General features: G+C 38.8%; 2 protein-coding genes across 3 annotated transcripts; both read right to left on the minus strand.

Annotated features, from left to right (window-relative positions):
• Window positions 1–1,269: 1,269 nt before the first annotated feature.
• On the minus strand, window positions 1,270–12,243 carry LOC105462567. 2 transcript variants are annotated; one of them, XM_011709263.1, is made up of 5 exons: window positions 11,983–12,243; window positions 11,308–11,498; window positions 3,023–3,178; window positions 2,385–2,606; window positions 1,270–2,257 (listed from the first exon to the last, which is right to left on the minus strand). In XM_011709263.1, the coding sequence occupies exons 3-5, from the start codon at window positions 3,167–3,169 to the stop codon at window positions 1,769–1,771; spliced, it is 858 nt and encodes a 285-aa protein (XP_011707565.1). In that variant the 5' UTR covers window positions 3,170–3,178; window positions 11,308–11,498; window positions 11,983–12,243; the 3' UTR covers window positions 1,270–1,768. The 2 variants fall into 2 exon arrangements, with proteins under 2 accessions (XP_011707565.1, XP_011707564.1); XM_011709262.1 differs by lacking the exons at window positions 11,308–11,498; window positions 11,983–12,243 and having other exon boundaries at window positions 3,023–3,332.
• LOC105462566 lies at window positions 3,333–11,169 on the minus strand. Its single transcript, XM_011709261.1, has 12 exons — window positions 11,112–11,169; window positions 10,783–10,855; window positions 10,306–10,585; window positions 7,664–7,868; window positions 6,818–7,044; window positions 6,397–6,689; window positions 5,106–5,960; window positions 4,890–4,964; window positions 4,499–4,606; window positions 4,265–4,366; window positions 3,725–4,010; window positions 3,333–3,422 (listed from the first exon to the last, which is right to left on the minus strand). The coding sequence occupies exons 1-12, from the start codon at window positions 11,167–11,169 to the stop codon at window positions 3,348–3,350; spliced, it is 2,637 nt and encodes an 878-aa protein (XP_011707563.1). The 3' UTR covers window positions 3,333–3,347.
• Window positions 12,244–12,825: the final 582 nt, after the last annotated feature.

Raw genomic sequence — 12,825 nt, forward strand, 5'->3', positions numbered from 1 at the left:
GGGGGAGGTGAACTGACTATAAAATCGAGCAAGTATTATATTGCGCCACTGTGTATATATGTATATTAAACGAGCAATGTTCTTTTTATTAAATGTATATGTGCAATGTTGCGTTTACGCGGTTCACCGTATCGGATACCGGATACCCTGCGGCGGCGGGGATCCCAGGTCTTTCCGAGAAGAATCGATCAGCTAGCGTCCGAGTACATGCAGCACGCGTGCGATTTATTCTGAAAATAATACGAGTTAAGTCTCACACAATAAGGCCAAACGGAAGTACCGATGGTGTACAATTGTAATAACTTTGTAGATGAGATTCACGGGATTTGACTCGTCTCATTTTCAAAATATGGACATGGGCAGCACGCCAGCACGTTCACGACATCGGTCCACGTAGCGTTCTGCGAATGTATGATGGTACCCTCTCTTGATTCGTGCATCGAAATAACCGAGCGGCGCAATTACGAGTGGCCTACTTTGGACGCGTGGCTCGACGTACGGCTGCAGTTTCGCGACTGTATGGCACACACGAGGACCCTGATCGTATTCGAAATATCGACTGTAACATAAAGATAAGATAAGCGAGAGAGAAAGAGAGAGAGAGGTAGAGTAAATAGAAGCGCGACACGAATGTATATTTGTGTCGAACATATATTATAATATATGACATAGAGTTACGCATATAATTTATTTTATTCACCGAGGGGTTGCTGCGACCACGACAGCGTGTGACAAATTAATATTAAAATCCATGATATATAATAAATATTCTATATAAAGAATATATAAAAAGAATCATACGTTATGTATAAAATATACGTGTGTTTCGATTAACTTAAATCTTATCGTTAGCTTATGTGAGCGTTAGCATTAAGGTAAATCAAGAAAAATGTGACACAAACGAAATACGTGCGTATGAAATCGATGGAAGGAGATATATAGTGTCGACGAGAAATATTCTGTTTCTGCGAATCGCACACGATTACGCGCTTCTCTCTCTTCTGGAAATTAGACTATATATTGTCGAAATATATTCTATATTTGTGTGAGAAGATCTAAGAGATATATGTATACACATAAATATATATTTTCGCATTTATCTCGTTCGGTGAACAGAACATTTCTCGCGAAAATATGCTTTTCGGTTGTGATATTTATGGAAAGAGTACGAGTAGCAGAATGAGTTTTAAGACGAGTTTTAGGAAGATAGATGAAGAAAGAGAGAGGGGGGGGGAGAGGAGGAGAGAAAGAGAAGAAAGACAAACTGAATAAAAGTTATATTTTTTCAGCATTTAATAGGGAGCATTTAATATTGCGCCTGTCCGACTTGTACATATGTACATTTATTTCGTGTATCTTGATTTTCGAAAAAAATTCGGTCATGAAGTCTATAATAATATATAGATATAGATATAGAATTTCGAATTCATTTTTTCTTTTATTAATCGAGCATACGTATTTTTCGTTTGTTTCTTGTGGATAATATTTTTTTTACATTATTAAAAATACAATACTGAGGTGTTTTACTTGTACAATCCTTATCTACTTAATTTATTTGTATCCAAGTGTGCTTGGATCTGCAAATATTTGTATACCGCATACATTTTTGTTATAGTTTTACTAGAATAATATTTTTTTTATATTCATCAAAATTCACGTAAGATAAGGATACATATTATATAAATACATATATATATATAAGATGCCTTCAGAAGATATACAGAATTTCTATAGGTGTCCCAATTATTCATATAATTAATAATTATTGTTATTTACGTAAAAGGCCTTTCTTCGTGTACTTGCTACACTTCCTCTTAAACTGTTTCACCGGCCTCTCGCCCTGCCCTTCGCCATTTCTCGCCTTGACAGATTTATTTTCCAATTCCGTTATCGATCTTCTCGCCTTGTTGTTAACCAACAGTCTGGCGGACTTCCTCGACGTTCTGCTCTTGCTCTTGACCCTTTTCTTTCCCTTCTTCCCTTTCCTCTTCTTCTTACGGTCCATGTTGGCGATTATGGCTTCGGCGTCCGCGGATATCTTGATCTTCGACTGCTGGGTGGCGATCGTCACCCTGGTGAAGGAATCGTAGAGAACGTCCCCGCAAAACTCGCCGAAACAATACTCCTCGCCGCACTCCCTGCAGGTCTTCACGCTGCTCTCGATTATCCCCGCGCGATTCTTGCTACGTCTGATCGGGCTCGTGGGTGAACGGCGTTCTTTCGCTATGGTTCTCGCTTCCAATTTGCCCATTTCCACCTTGAGGAACGAAGAGATTAAAAGGACGAAGTTTGCATTTTAGTTTTTTTTTGTTTTTCTTAACAAAATATACGTTAAGAAATTTGAAAAATTAAATTAATGCAGTTGTGTATAGATAGATCCCTACCAATCTCGAGAACATTTCCTCGTCTTGGCGAAGCTTCGGCCTGATCGGTGTCAGCATCCGCCAGTCGATGGCGACCTGTTGCAACTCTTGCAGATCCAATTCCCTCATATCCGGCGGGACTGGATCACCGTAAGCCCATTCCCTGCCGATGTTTTTGAGCTCCTTCTTGGTCGCTTTCCAAGAAAACTCTTTGTCGCGAACCTTCGTCTCCTCTCGTTTTACCTTTGTGCGTAAAATTTTTTATAATAGTATTTTTTTATAATAGACTCTAATATCCCCATAATTAAAAACCGCAATAATAATCGAAATAGAATATAGTCTTGGTCATAAGCATTCTCAATTTATTGCATTTTCACGGAATAGGCAGTAATAAAAGCTGAAGGAAAACTAAATATTAACAAAATATTAAAATTGTTATAAGAATCAATTTTATTTTTCAAGAAAACTGTTTTTTAATTTATTTTTCATGAGATATAAAACGTTTACGTTAATTTGTTGGGATACTTTATACTTATGGCTAAAGCTGTATAATAGAGATTTTAATATAATTGTAATGAATAGGGTATAATATTTTATCGTAATATATATATATATATATATATATGCTACAAATTTGTAGTATATGTCATTGTTAGAACCTTTTCCGGTTTGATCTTAAATTCCGGACAATTCTCCTTGAGTCGTCGGAATTCCTCGTGAGAATTGCAAGTTGATTTACTTAAATCGGGTATCAAATTCGCGTCTTTTTTGTCGTCCTTCAGTAGATCGTCCAGTTGGAAGGCCATTATCTAAATCTGCAACGCGAAAAACGAAGCTTGAGTCCATCTCGTTTTCGTTCGCTCGACGAAACAAACAAATGTTCTTCGAATAAGATCCCTTTCGCATTCTACTCGATCTCACTTTCTACGCAAACGAAAAGAAAAACAAAAGGATGTTCTGATGGCAAGAAAATCCTGCAGGCACTTAAAAGATTTCGGATGCAGCGGGTGAGACCAGACACCGCTCGGAATCCCACTCGATCTGCTTCATTAAAAGTCCCTGGAAGAGAAATGAATGCATGTTAAAGAAACTTTTTTGAGCATTTATCAATAATTTTTAGCTTGATCATAAAAAGAATTCAAAGTTTTGTCTAGAATATCGACCTGTATATATAAAAAGTTTTTTTAATATAAAAACATGAATATATATATAATTATATATAATTCAAAAAAATTGCATTATTTTTTTTACATACAATGGAATATTTTAAAATTATTTTGTAAATAACCGTAAATAATGTATATTATATGCTAAATGTATAAAATATGGCGATAGGATTAATATTATTTGTTATTACATACGCTTCTCAACGACGACAGTTTGGACAAGATTTCCTGTCCGCACCAGACATTAGAGCTATCATCATCCGGACTTTTTGCGTGACTCGCATCATTTTTCAATCGTAATTTCTCGGCACATTCCTCGATATTAATCTTCCCGTCTTTGTCGATTCGCAGGGGCACAACGGAATTCAGGCTGTCCATCGACAGGTCGGCGTCGTAATTCTCGGGTTTCGCCTTACGCCTGATGGCGTTTCGACTCTTTGTCTTTCCGTTATTTGATTTCCGCCGATCGGGGGACGGTGACCTGATAAAGATGAATTAATGTCATCTTGAAACGATTAAATTGCAGTCAGTAGTACGAAACCGTGCGTTAATTGGTGCAATAATAATTAAAATAATATGTCCCGAAATTCTTCTTGTCGCATAATTACCCTCATTTATTTATATTAATCTTACGTCTTTAAATATTATATGTTTCTTATCTTCCTCGGTTATCACATTTGAAATTATAGACAGTTTTGGAAGTTTAATCTAATTTTTTTTCGCAAATTTCTTTACCTAGACCCTTCGTCGCTGGACTCGATTTGTCGCCTTCTTAATCGCAAACGTCTCTGATAATGCGGATCTTTCTCGCTTTGCGTGCGATATCGTGTACCTGGGCTAAGAGTAATTTTAATCATTATTACATTCGCCGCATTCGCGATACAGATGATGACCAAATGATGAACAAATGATTTAGGAACAAATGTATTTGATTTTGATAACGTTATCGTATTTAGTATCTTTGGTTACCGATTGGCGTTCCATCGCGGTCTGCTGTCGAGCGTAGTTCTGGGCTGCGATTTGGATCGCGGAAGAGTTTTCACGGAACTTTCTTCGCCGGTGCCCGCATTATTCGATCTTCAAACAATTACAATCGTACTGAAGTATCGTAATTTTTACGGGAAATTTCGTTTTAAAGCGTTTTCTGTCAGGCGAAAACCGGTAGCAGGTTCAAGCTATATTTGCCAAATCTAGCAAATGCATTTTAACTTGCAAGCGGCAAATTTGAGCGAAATTCGAGGCAAAATAATATCACAAATAATGTGACAGATCAAGAAAAACCAAAAGGTGTGTTAGCTAATTAAGAATGTTTTTTTTTCTAGTCTCTCAAGAGAAACACGATTAAAAGCATTCAACTTACTGGGCACTTTCCTCGCGCGAATCGGCAGACATTTCACGACAAAGCGTCTTTACGATCGTCAAGCTTATTATCGAACTATACAGTATATGAAATAAAAAACAATAATTACCGGCAGATACTACCGCATGCAGGGAACACAGGTCGTCGTTTTTATTTTCGGCTCTAAGAAGCCCGGAAATGCGACATCGCGAGATCGCGAGGTTGGCGATGACTCACTTTTCAACGTTTCTTCGGCTGACGTTGGTCGTGTCCTTCCGGTCCTTCGCGGTAACGTGGTCCCCGACCGACTGATCCTGCAGCTTCTCCCGCAGCTCCTGAACGTCGGACTCCACGTCCGTCTGCGTGCCGAAGTCCCGGCCGGCCGGCGTTCGATACTTGCTCGGCGTCAGCAGTCGGTTCTCCACGACGATCGACGAGGCGTCCCTCGAGGGCCTCCTCGGGTTCCTGGGACTGCCGCCGCCGTTCCTCACGAGCGCGTTCAAGCCGAGCGAGAAGTAGTCTGCGGCGTTCTCCGCGAATTTGCGCGGGCTCGGCGACATCACCAGGTTCACCAGCTGCAGATTCGCCCGGCTCAGGATCTCCGGGTCGTCCAGCCGGCCGCTCAGCACGATCGCCACGTCCTTGCTGACGGGCACCTGAAGGGAGCCGCCCATCGGGTTCAGGTCCAGCGCAGCCTCCTCCGACTTGTCCGCGTAGTTCGTCCGCGAGCAAACCTCCCTCGGTTCCTTGTCGGCGGTCTCGCTCTCTCGACAATTGTCGGCCTCTCTGGTGTCCTTCGGACTGAACTTCTCCTCGGGATAGTTGCTCGGGTTCGCGCTCTGCTTCTGCGCCGGCGAACCGCTCTGCTCCTCGCGTCTGTCGTTGACGTTCGCCGTCGCGTTCGAAGACTCGCTGGAAGACTGCGGTGCCTGCGGTGCCACGTCCTCGACGAGGTGCTCCTCTCGCTTTCGTCGATTCTTCCGCTCCTCCTTCGCCAGCCGCTCCGCGGCTTCCAGCACCTCGCGCATCGCCTGCGCCTTCCTCGACTTCGCCTCCTCTTTCTCGCGTATCATCCGCTGCTCCTCCTCGAATCTAGAGCGGAGTAAATCCATTGAGTGTAATTTGTAACTTTAAATGCAAAACCTGGCTTTTGTTTCTCTTATAGATAGATAATTTATTTCCTTCAGCATAAAATTTTAGCCAGAAAGGGGACTTGGTTTACAAAACAAACTTAACCATTTATTCATCCACACCAATACCTATACCAACAAACCTAAATTCTTATTCCTATTCCTTGTTTCTCTTATATTTATTTGCGTACAAAATTTATTCTACTTAGGGATATTATTTAGTCTAGTAAATCTATGTAATAACATAGGATAACATTTTGATTTCACTTAGTTTTCATGGCATTACATATGACTTTTTTCCATTACGTTTTTCGAATATATATTATCGTTTACAAAATTATTAAAAGCATACAGAATATACTTGGGGTCTTTTCTTAAGTTTTTAATGTTTATTTTACCTTGCTATGTCTCTTTCTCTTTCACGCCGGATTCGTTCCTCTTCCAGCATCTCCTCCCTTATCCGCCGCTCTTTCTCCTCTTTCCTCTGCCTGTCCTTCTCCTCGAGTTGCTGCTTGATGGCGTTCTGAAGCTCCAATGCCTTCTGTCGTCTCGTTTCCCGTTCCTGTAGGATCTGCGCGTCCATCGGAATATTCTGACCCCGGAGATAAGACACTTTATTGATATCAGAGCCGGTTGAGCCGGTCGTTGAACTATCCGGGCTGCTGGCGCTGTCGTGATTGATCACCAGAACCTTGACAAAGAGCCGAGAATTCGATTAGATTATAAAAACTGTGGGATAGATAAATGCGAGTGCTCTTAATTGTAGTTTTTAAACTTGACATTTCGAAGGTCAGCAGGCTCTTAATGATCATTGCTCACCTGGCTCGACTGTCCTAATCTTGATAACCAAGAGGGCGGCGGTGGGTCACCTCTCGCTGCGTCTTGACCCCACACGCTGCCCCACCTTGGCCTGTTGAGTTCGCCCATTCTTCCCGACGAGAGCCTTCTCGATGGTGGCAGTGAACTTTCCGGAGTAGTACAGTAAGGATTTTGCCACGTTTTCTCCGTCATTTCCATCCTGCTCGTTACTTTGTCAGGCAGAGCACCTTGAATCGAAAACAAATATGAAAACTTTGTTATCGTTGACAAAGAGAATGATTAACGAATTGGCATTCTAAGATTATTTCCACCTGCAGAAATTTCGATATTCTTCGTTATATATTAATACTCTTATTTATATTTATCTGGATACTCATTGAGCCACTCTGGTGAAAAAAATTCTCATATCTCCTAATATTTTTTAATTTTTTATAGTTTAAATTTATGAAGATTTCTAAAAAATACCTTAAATTTCTTCGGATTTTATAAGTTTTCATTAGAAATTATAGAATGAGAAGAATGAATTTCAGAATTAATTCATGTATATAAAGAGTTCTAGAAAAGCAAAATGTAGACTTTCTTAGCATTTTTGAAAATACTCTCTTAATTCGTATTAAAAAAATCTGAGAATTTTCTAAAAAATTATAAAATCACAGAAATTTAAAAAAATTCAATAATTTATATAGAAATTTTGAAAAATTCATGAAGAATTCTAAGAAAAATTTTCGCCACAGGAAAGGTTTTTTTTTATTATAAAAAAATTCTTTTTGGTTCCATTAGCCAACAGCATATCACTTCTGAAATTCATATGTAATTTAGGGAGTACGTAGTTCAGGAAGGACTCACTTTGTCCCGCCTGTGGCACATCCACGGAGTCGCTGGCGTAACCGGAAGTCTCGCCCTCGCGCTCCTCGCCCGGCGAGCCGTAATGTCGTGCCTCTTTTTGGCTCTCGCGACGCTCGTTGGATCGATGGCGATGGTGCTCCAGTTTTTGCGATCTCTGCGACTGGTATCGCGATCCCTCCACGCCGAAGTCACGCTGTTGCTGTTCCTGCACGGGGCGAGACGACAACGATAAGACGCCTTAGCTACGGGTTCGGTAAGCGAAAGGGAGGCCCGCGGCTTGCGTGATCGGGCGCGCGAGGTTTCCGTGGCTTTCGTGAAGGAAGGAATTGTGCTCCGTTCTATATACGTATCGTGGCTGGAATATTACTGTTGTACCTGCCGGAGACGGGACGCATACATAAATAATGCACGATCTGGGTTCTTATTCTTACGCGCTTATATAATGAAAGCCGACACGGACGGTTGCATGGCAATACTTTCCTTTAAAACCGAATAAATACACGTATTATATGCAACCTCATCATCCGTTTACGTCACATGCACGTAGAGGCGATAGTAACTGTGTCGAGAAACTTGCAATTAAAATTTTGCGTTATCAAACAGTATTTATAGTTCAATATTTATTAAAAAGAAAAGAGAGAAAAGTCGAGATATCAATATAAAATTAGCTGTTCCCATTTTTTAAATAAATATTTAAAAATTTTCTTAAAATGAAAAAATAAGTTAGTCAAGCAACGTTGAATTTCTCAGTCGCAGGGTAATTCAGTCCAACGCAGAATATTTTTTAGGGCAATGACTGCGATAAAATCGAGTTTGTGCTATGGGTGAGCTCCAGCAATCGCGGGGCTAACGGGGGCGAGCTTAATGTCCGCTCGCCACTCTTAAGTTCGAAAGCAAGGTGTATAGCCTTGAGGTCGTTGAACTTCAATAGCGCGATAAGAATCGATTTGCCGGACTGCCTTACTTTTGCTTTTCCCTCGCGAAAGGGCGATGTACTATCGAGGATCACTTATATCGCCATTTATGAAATTGTAATTAGACGCGATCGTTAATTTGATGGCTCTTTTCAAATCTGGAATGAGAGCTCGAGTGTGAAGCCCAAAGAGATTCGCTTAATCAATGCTTGCTATATAATTCCAATCATTATAAAGCCGCACTATACTTCGAAGAAATTGCTTCGATCGAAGAAATTAAATTTTGATATAAAGATTATATATAAATACATGTAATAAAAATTAATATACGAAAAAAATTAAATAGATTAATACATTTTTTTATTTATTGCTGTCGACCTTCTCAATATCCACGACGTATAAATATAAATCTGTGTGCTCTACTTAATTATTCGATTATTTCTTAGCTATATGTGACATCGGCGGAACATTGCTGCCACATGACACGCAAGTAAGCTGGCGGTAGGCGATCAATCATTCATGTAACAATATGACATTTCAGAGCTTTCATTCGTAGTAAAACCAATTCGAAGTAACAATGTAGTGAAGTTATTAGTGAACTAATCAAACATTTAATTGAAAGTTCATACAGAAATGAATTTAATAAAAAACAGGAAAAATTGCCTTGGCAATCAATTATTTATAGAAAACTTGAAAGATTTAAGATGTACTCCGAGAATTGTCCAAGATGGAAATATTGAGCTCTTTCTTTTTCTCGAAACTTTTTTATTTTTGCAGCTAGGTTTTTTATTTAATTTTATATACTTATATACAGGTTGTATCCCTGTATATAAGTGTCCAATGTACTGGAAATCCAAGATAATAATTTAATCTTTTTACCACCACATAGCATTAAAAAACTCAAGCATTTGATTTGTCAATAAATAATTTAAATACATATGTGTAAGCTTTTGCATACAAAAACTGTATTTTGGAAACTTTTTAGCTTTAAACCTATTTTTAAAAGAATTATTTATTGATATTTATTGTGATTTAGATATGCCATGTTTGATTCAATTATTAACAAAAAAAATTATAAACAAAAGATTTGTTGTTATTTTTTATTTCTATTTATACATTTATCCTTTGAATTATTTAATATATAAATTAAAGTAATAATTGTAATTTTTTTATGGAACAGAATATAATACAACTCAAAAAAAGATATAAATATAAGATTTAACAAGAATTAAAAATTTGAAATCGACCATAAAACAGGTATCATCACGACAAGCTTATTGCGAACACCGTGAGATAAACTTGCTATTCATTGAAGGGATAGTCCCTATCGAGTATCTCAATGAAAGTTGTCGTGATGATACCTGTCTTCTCGTCGATTTCAAATTTTCAATTCTTGTTAAATCTTATATTTAATATAGAAATAAATAAAAATCCGATATTTCTGGGCAAATTTGAACCTGAGTCTTTGGCGCGGAAAGCAGACGCACAACTCTGTGCCACGATCGTTACATTGCAGTTATATTTATATGAATATATATACCTATATATATATATATATATATATATACACACATATATAAATGTAAATAATTCTTAATATTATATTTTATATCTATATGTATACAAATTTATATTAATATATTTCATATTTACTTAATATAAATATGAATAACTATTTTGTAATAATTATAATCGCGAGTGTAATTTAAAAAATAAGAAAATACGTACCAGTTGGCAGAAATACTGTTGTTGTTCCTTGTTGAAGATCGGAGGCAGACTGGGGCTCCTGCGTCTGATTTGTGAGATCTCCACCTGGTCCCGAAGATTAATCAAACTGCCACCGTTATAATCGAGGCACTTGAGATTGTTGTTACCATTCGCGGAACTTTCCGTCGCCAGACTCTTCAGACTAATGGTGCTCCCGTAATGTCCGGTTGTACGAAACGGTTGCGCGGAAGGCTTATCCCTTATTTCCCCTAAGGATAATCTGGTTTCGTTCGAGTACGTGCTGCGTCAGAGAGTTCTTATTTTAGGTATACGATACTATCGGGGGGAATGAAGAATTTTAATTTTACGTTAACAAAGTATAGTGATTTTTAAGAACTATTAATATGTATATAAATAATTTATTTTTTATGTTGCATAAAATGATTCAATGTTTCAATTAAAAGTCTGATATAATAATATTTTGTTTATTATATTTACCGGATGTGGGTGCGGTTATAATTGCTATTTGACTTCAGGTTTCCCCAATTAACTCCAAGACGAGCCATTTCTTCTGTATAATCGATAAAAAAAATACTTCTCGTATAGATACCATTTTATTTTAGATATATAGTGTATGTAATCATCACAAGTAATTATGCAATAAATTAAAATAATATAACAAGTCCTTAAATTAAAGCGCCGTAATAAAAAAAAAAAATAAGTCATCAATATCTATATCTTTGTTCGTTTATCGATATCTTCGCCGTAAAAACTCCGTTTATCATTATAAATTGCTTAAATAATTGCTGGTTGTCAAGTTCACTTACCCCTTTCTCTCGCCCACTGGAGTCTCTTCTGTTCCACCAGCGACGTCCTTCCGGTCATCCTCGCACGCGATACCCGCGGGAAGACGTAACGAATAAACGCGGCAGCGACGACGAACGATCGAGAAAGGCGAAAAGAGAGGATCCTAAACTAAAATCCCCTAAACTAAAATCCACATTGATATCCTCGACTGCCTACCTATTCCGGGATCAGCGACGGTCAGCGGAAATTCCCATCAGCAAATACTTTGGTACCACTCCGAACTCCTCGCGTGTCGTTCGTTCAACAAATCGTTCCTATAAATTCACTCGCGCACTTCCGGGACCGATGCTCTTTATTGCGAAATTTTAGCGCAAAATCACATTGTGTTCTGAAACGCATCTTTGCGCCTGAAGAAGACAGTATCGAAGTTACCCGTAAAAAAGCCGTACCAATGCAAAGTCTCTTTCAACGTCGGTTTTTATTGTGTTTTTTTTCTTCATAAAACAAATTTTGTTGCGTCAAAATTGAATTTAAAAAATTTCAATTAGAGCCCCATTGTCAGATAATTCTGTAATTAATTTTGTCACTCGTTAATCAAATTTGTCGGAATTGGGACTCCGTCATCGGAAATTTTGTATTATTGAACGTTTAAAATCTATTATACCATTCGATATTTTAGAAAACAATTTTTTAATTCAATCCCTGATGATTTTTTAATTGGACTCTATTAGGGCTATTGTTCTTCAAAAGATGATTGCAAAATTTTGTTGTCGGAAATTTCGATAGACTATACAATTCTTCCCCGGCACGAAAGTCGCCAATTTTTTAAGCTACTATCGAACCAAATAAAATCGCGGACTTTGCAGAGAAAATCAAGGCATTCTTATGCACCCCCTCGATCGGTTGAGAATCACCCCGTCGATAGATCACGACCCAGTTTCGATCGGTCAACCGACTTCCTCCCACGCAGAGTGTTCCATCGTCACGATTTCTGGAGTCGCGATAACGGCGTTGCTTCTGTCAACAGCGAAAGGACAGCCCGGTCGGAGGACAAGTCCTCCGATGCGTGCACGATCTTATTTCCCGGAACACAGCCGTTCTCCAGACTCGCGGGGGTTCTTCCGCGCGGCCTCTCGCCGCGTCAATATTTGCGCTACTGCGGGGACCGCGCCGTGGTGAGCAGCCCTCCGGGTGCCGAAGAAGTTCCAGCGACGGGGGTGGCGGATTCGATCGCGGGTTTCCATAGGAACTGTCGCGCGCGAGTCGTACTCCCTTGCACCGTGTCCTCATCAGGGTCGATAATATTGACCGTGTCGCGATAAGGGATAATGACCTCCACTTTCGCGGTCAGAGATCACATTCCCGCGCCGGCGGGTCGTTCTCCGAAGCGTGACGAACTCTTCCGCGAACGACCAGTGGATCGAAAAGAAAAATATCAGAAGGGTAGATTAAAAAAGGAATTCATGGGACTTTCGATGAAGATTATGACATTTAGAAGCGAATTTTTATTAAGACAAAAGGATTAACAAACACTTGCGTTTAAGTAAGTTAAAGAAATTAATTCTGCATACCCAGGAAATAAAGTTTCACATATAATTGTATATAATTATTTGCAAAATATGTCCATATATGTTTCTTTCCTTTGTAAAATTATTCTTTAATACAAAATTGATAATAATAAGAAGGAAACATAAAAAATAATTAAAAGAATAATTATTATATTGTTTTTTTTTT

Source organism: Wasmannia auropunctata, unplaced genomic scaffold (assembly GCF_000956235.1).
Source record: "Wasmannia auropunctata unplaced genomic scaffold, wasmannia.A_1.0 LD336097.1, whole genome shotgun sequence".
NCBI classification, from domain to species: Eukaryota; Metazoa; Arthropoda; class Insecta; order Hymenoptera; family Formicidae; genus Wasmannia; species Wasmannia auropunctata.

Bases quoted from the DNA above. Each gene is read 5' to 3' on its own strand.
- LOC105462567 (XM_011709263.1), bottom strand. From the start codon at position 3,169: ATGGCCTTCCAACTGGACGATCTACTGAAGGACGACAAAAAAGACGCG. The intron at 2,607-3,022 runs GTTCTAACAATG...TTACGCACAAAG, and splicing joins TTAAGATCAAACCGGAAAAG to GTAAAACGAGAGGAGACGAA. The intron at 2,258-2,384 runs GTAGGGATCTAT...TCGTTCCTCAAG, and splicing joins AGGAAATGTTCTCGAGATTG to GTGGAAATGGGCAAATTGGA.
- LOC105462566 (XM_011709261.1), bottom strand. From the start codon at position 11,169: ATGACCGGAAGGACGTCGCTGGTGGAACAGAAGAGACTCCAGTGGGCG. The intron at 10,586-10,782 runs GTAAATATAATA...TCTCTGACGCAG, and splicing joins TATAACCGCACCCACATCCG to CACGTACTCGAACGAAACCA. The intron at 7,045-7,663 runs GTGAGTCCTTCC...TTTCGATTCAAG, and splicing joins TGTGCCACAGGCGGGACAAA to GTGCTCTGCCTGACAAAGTA.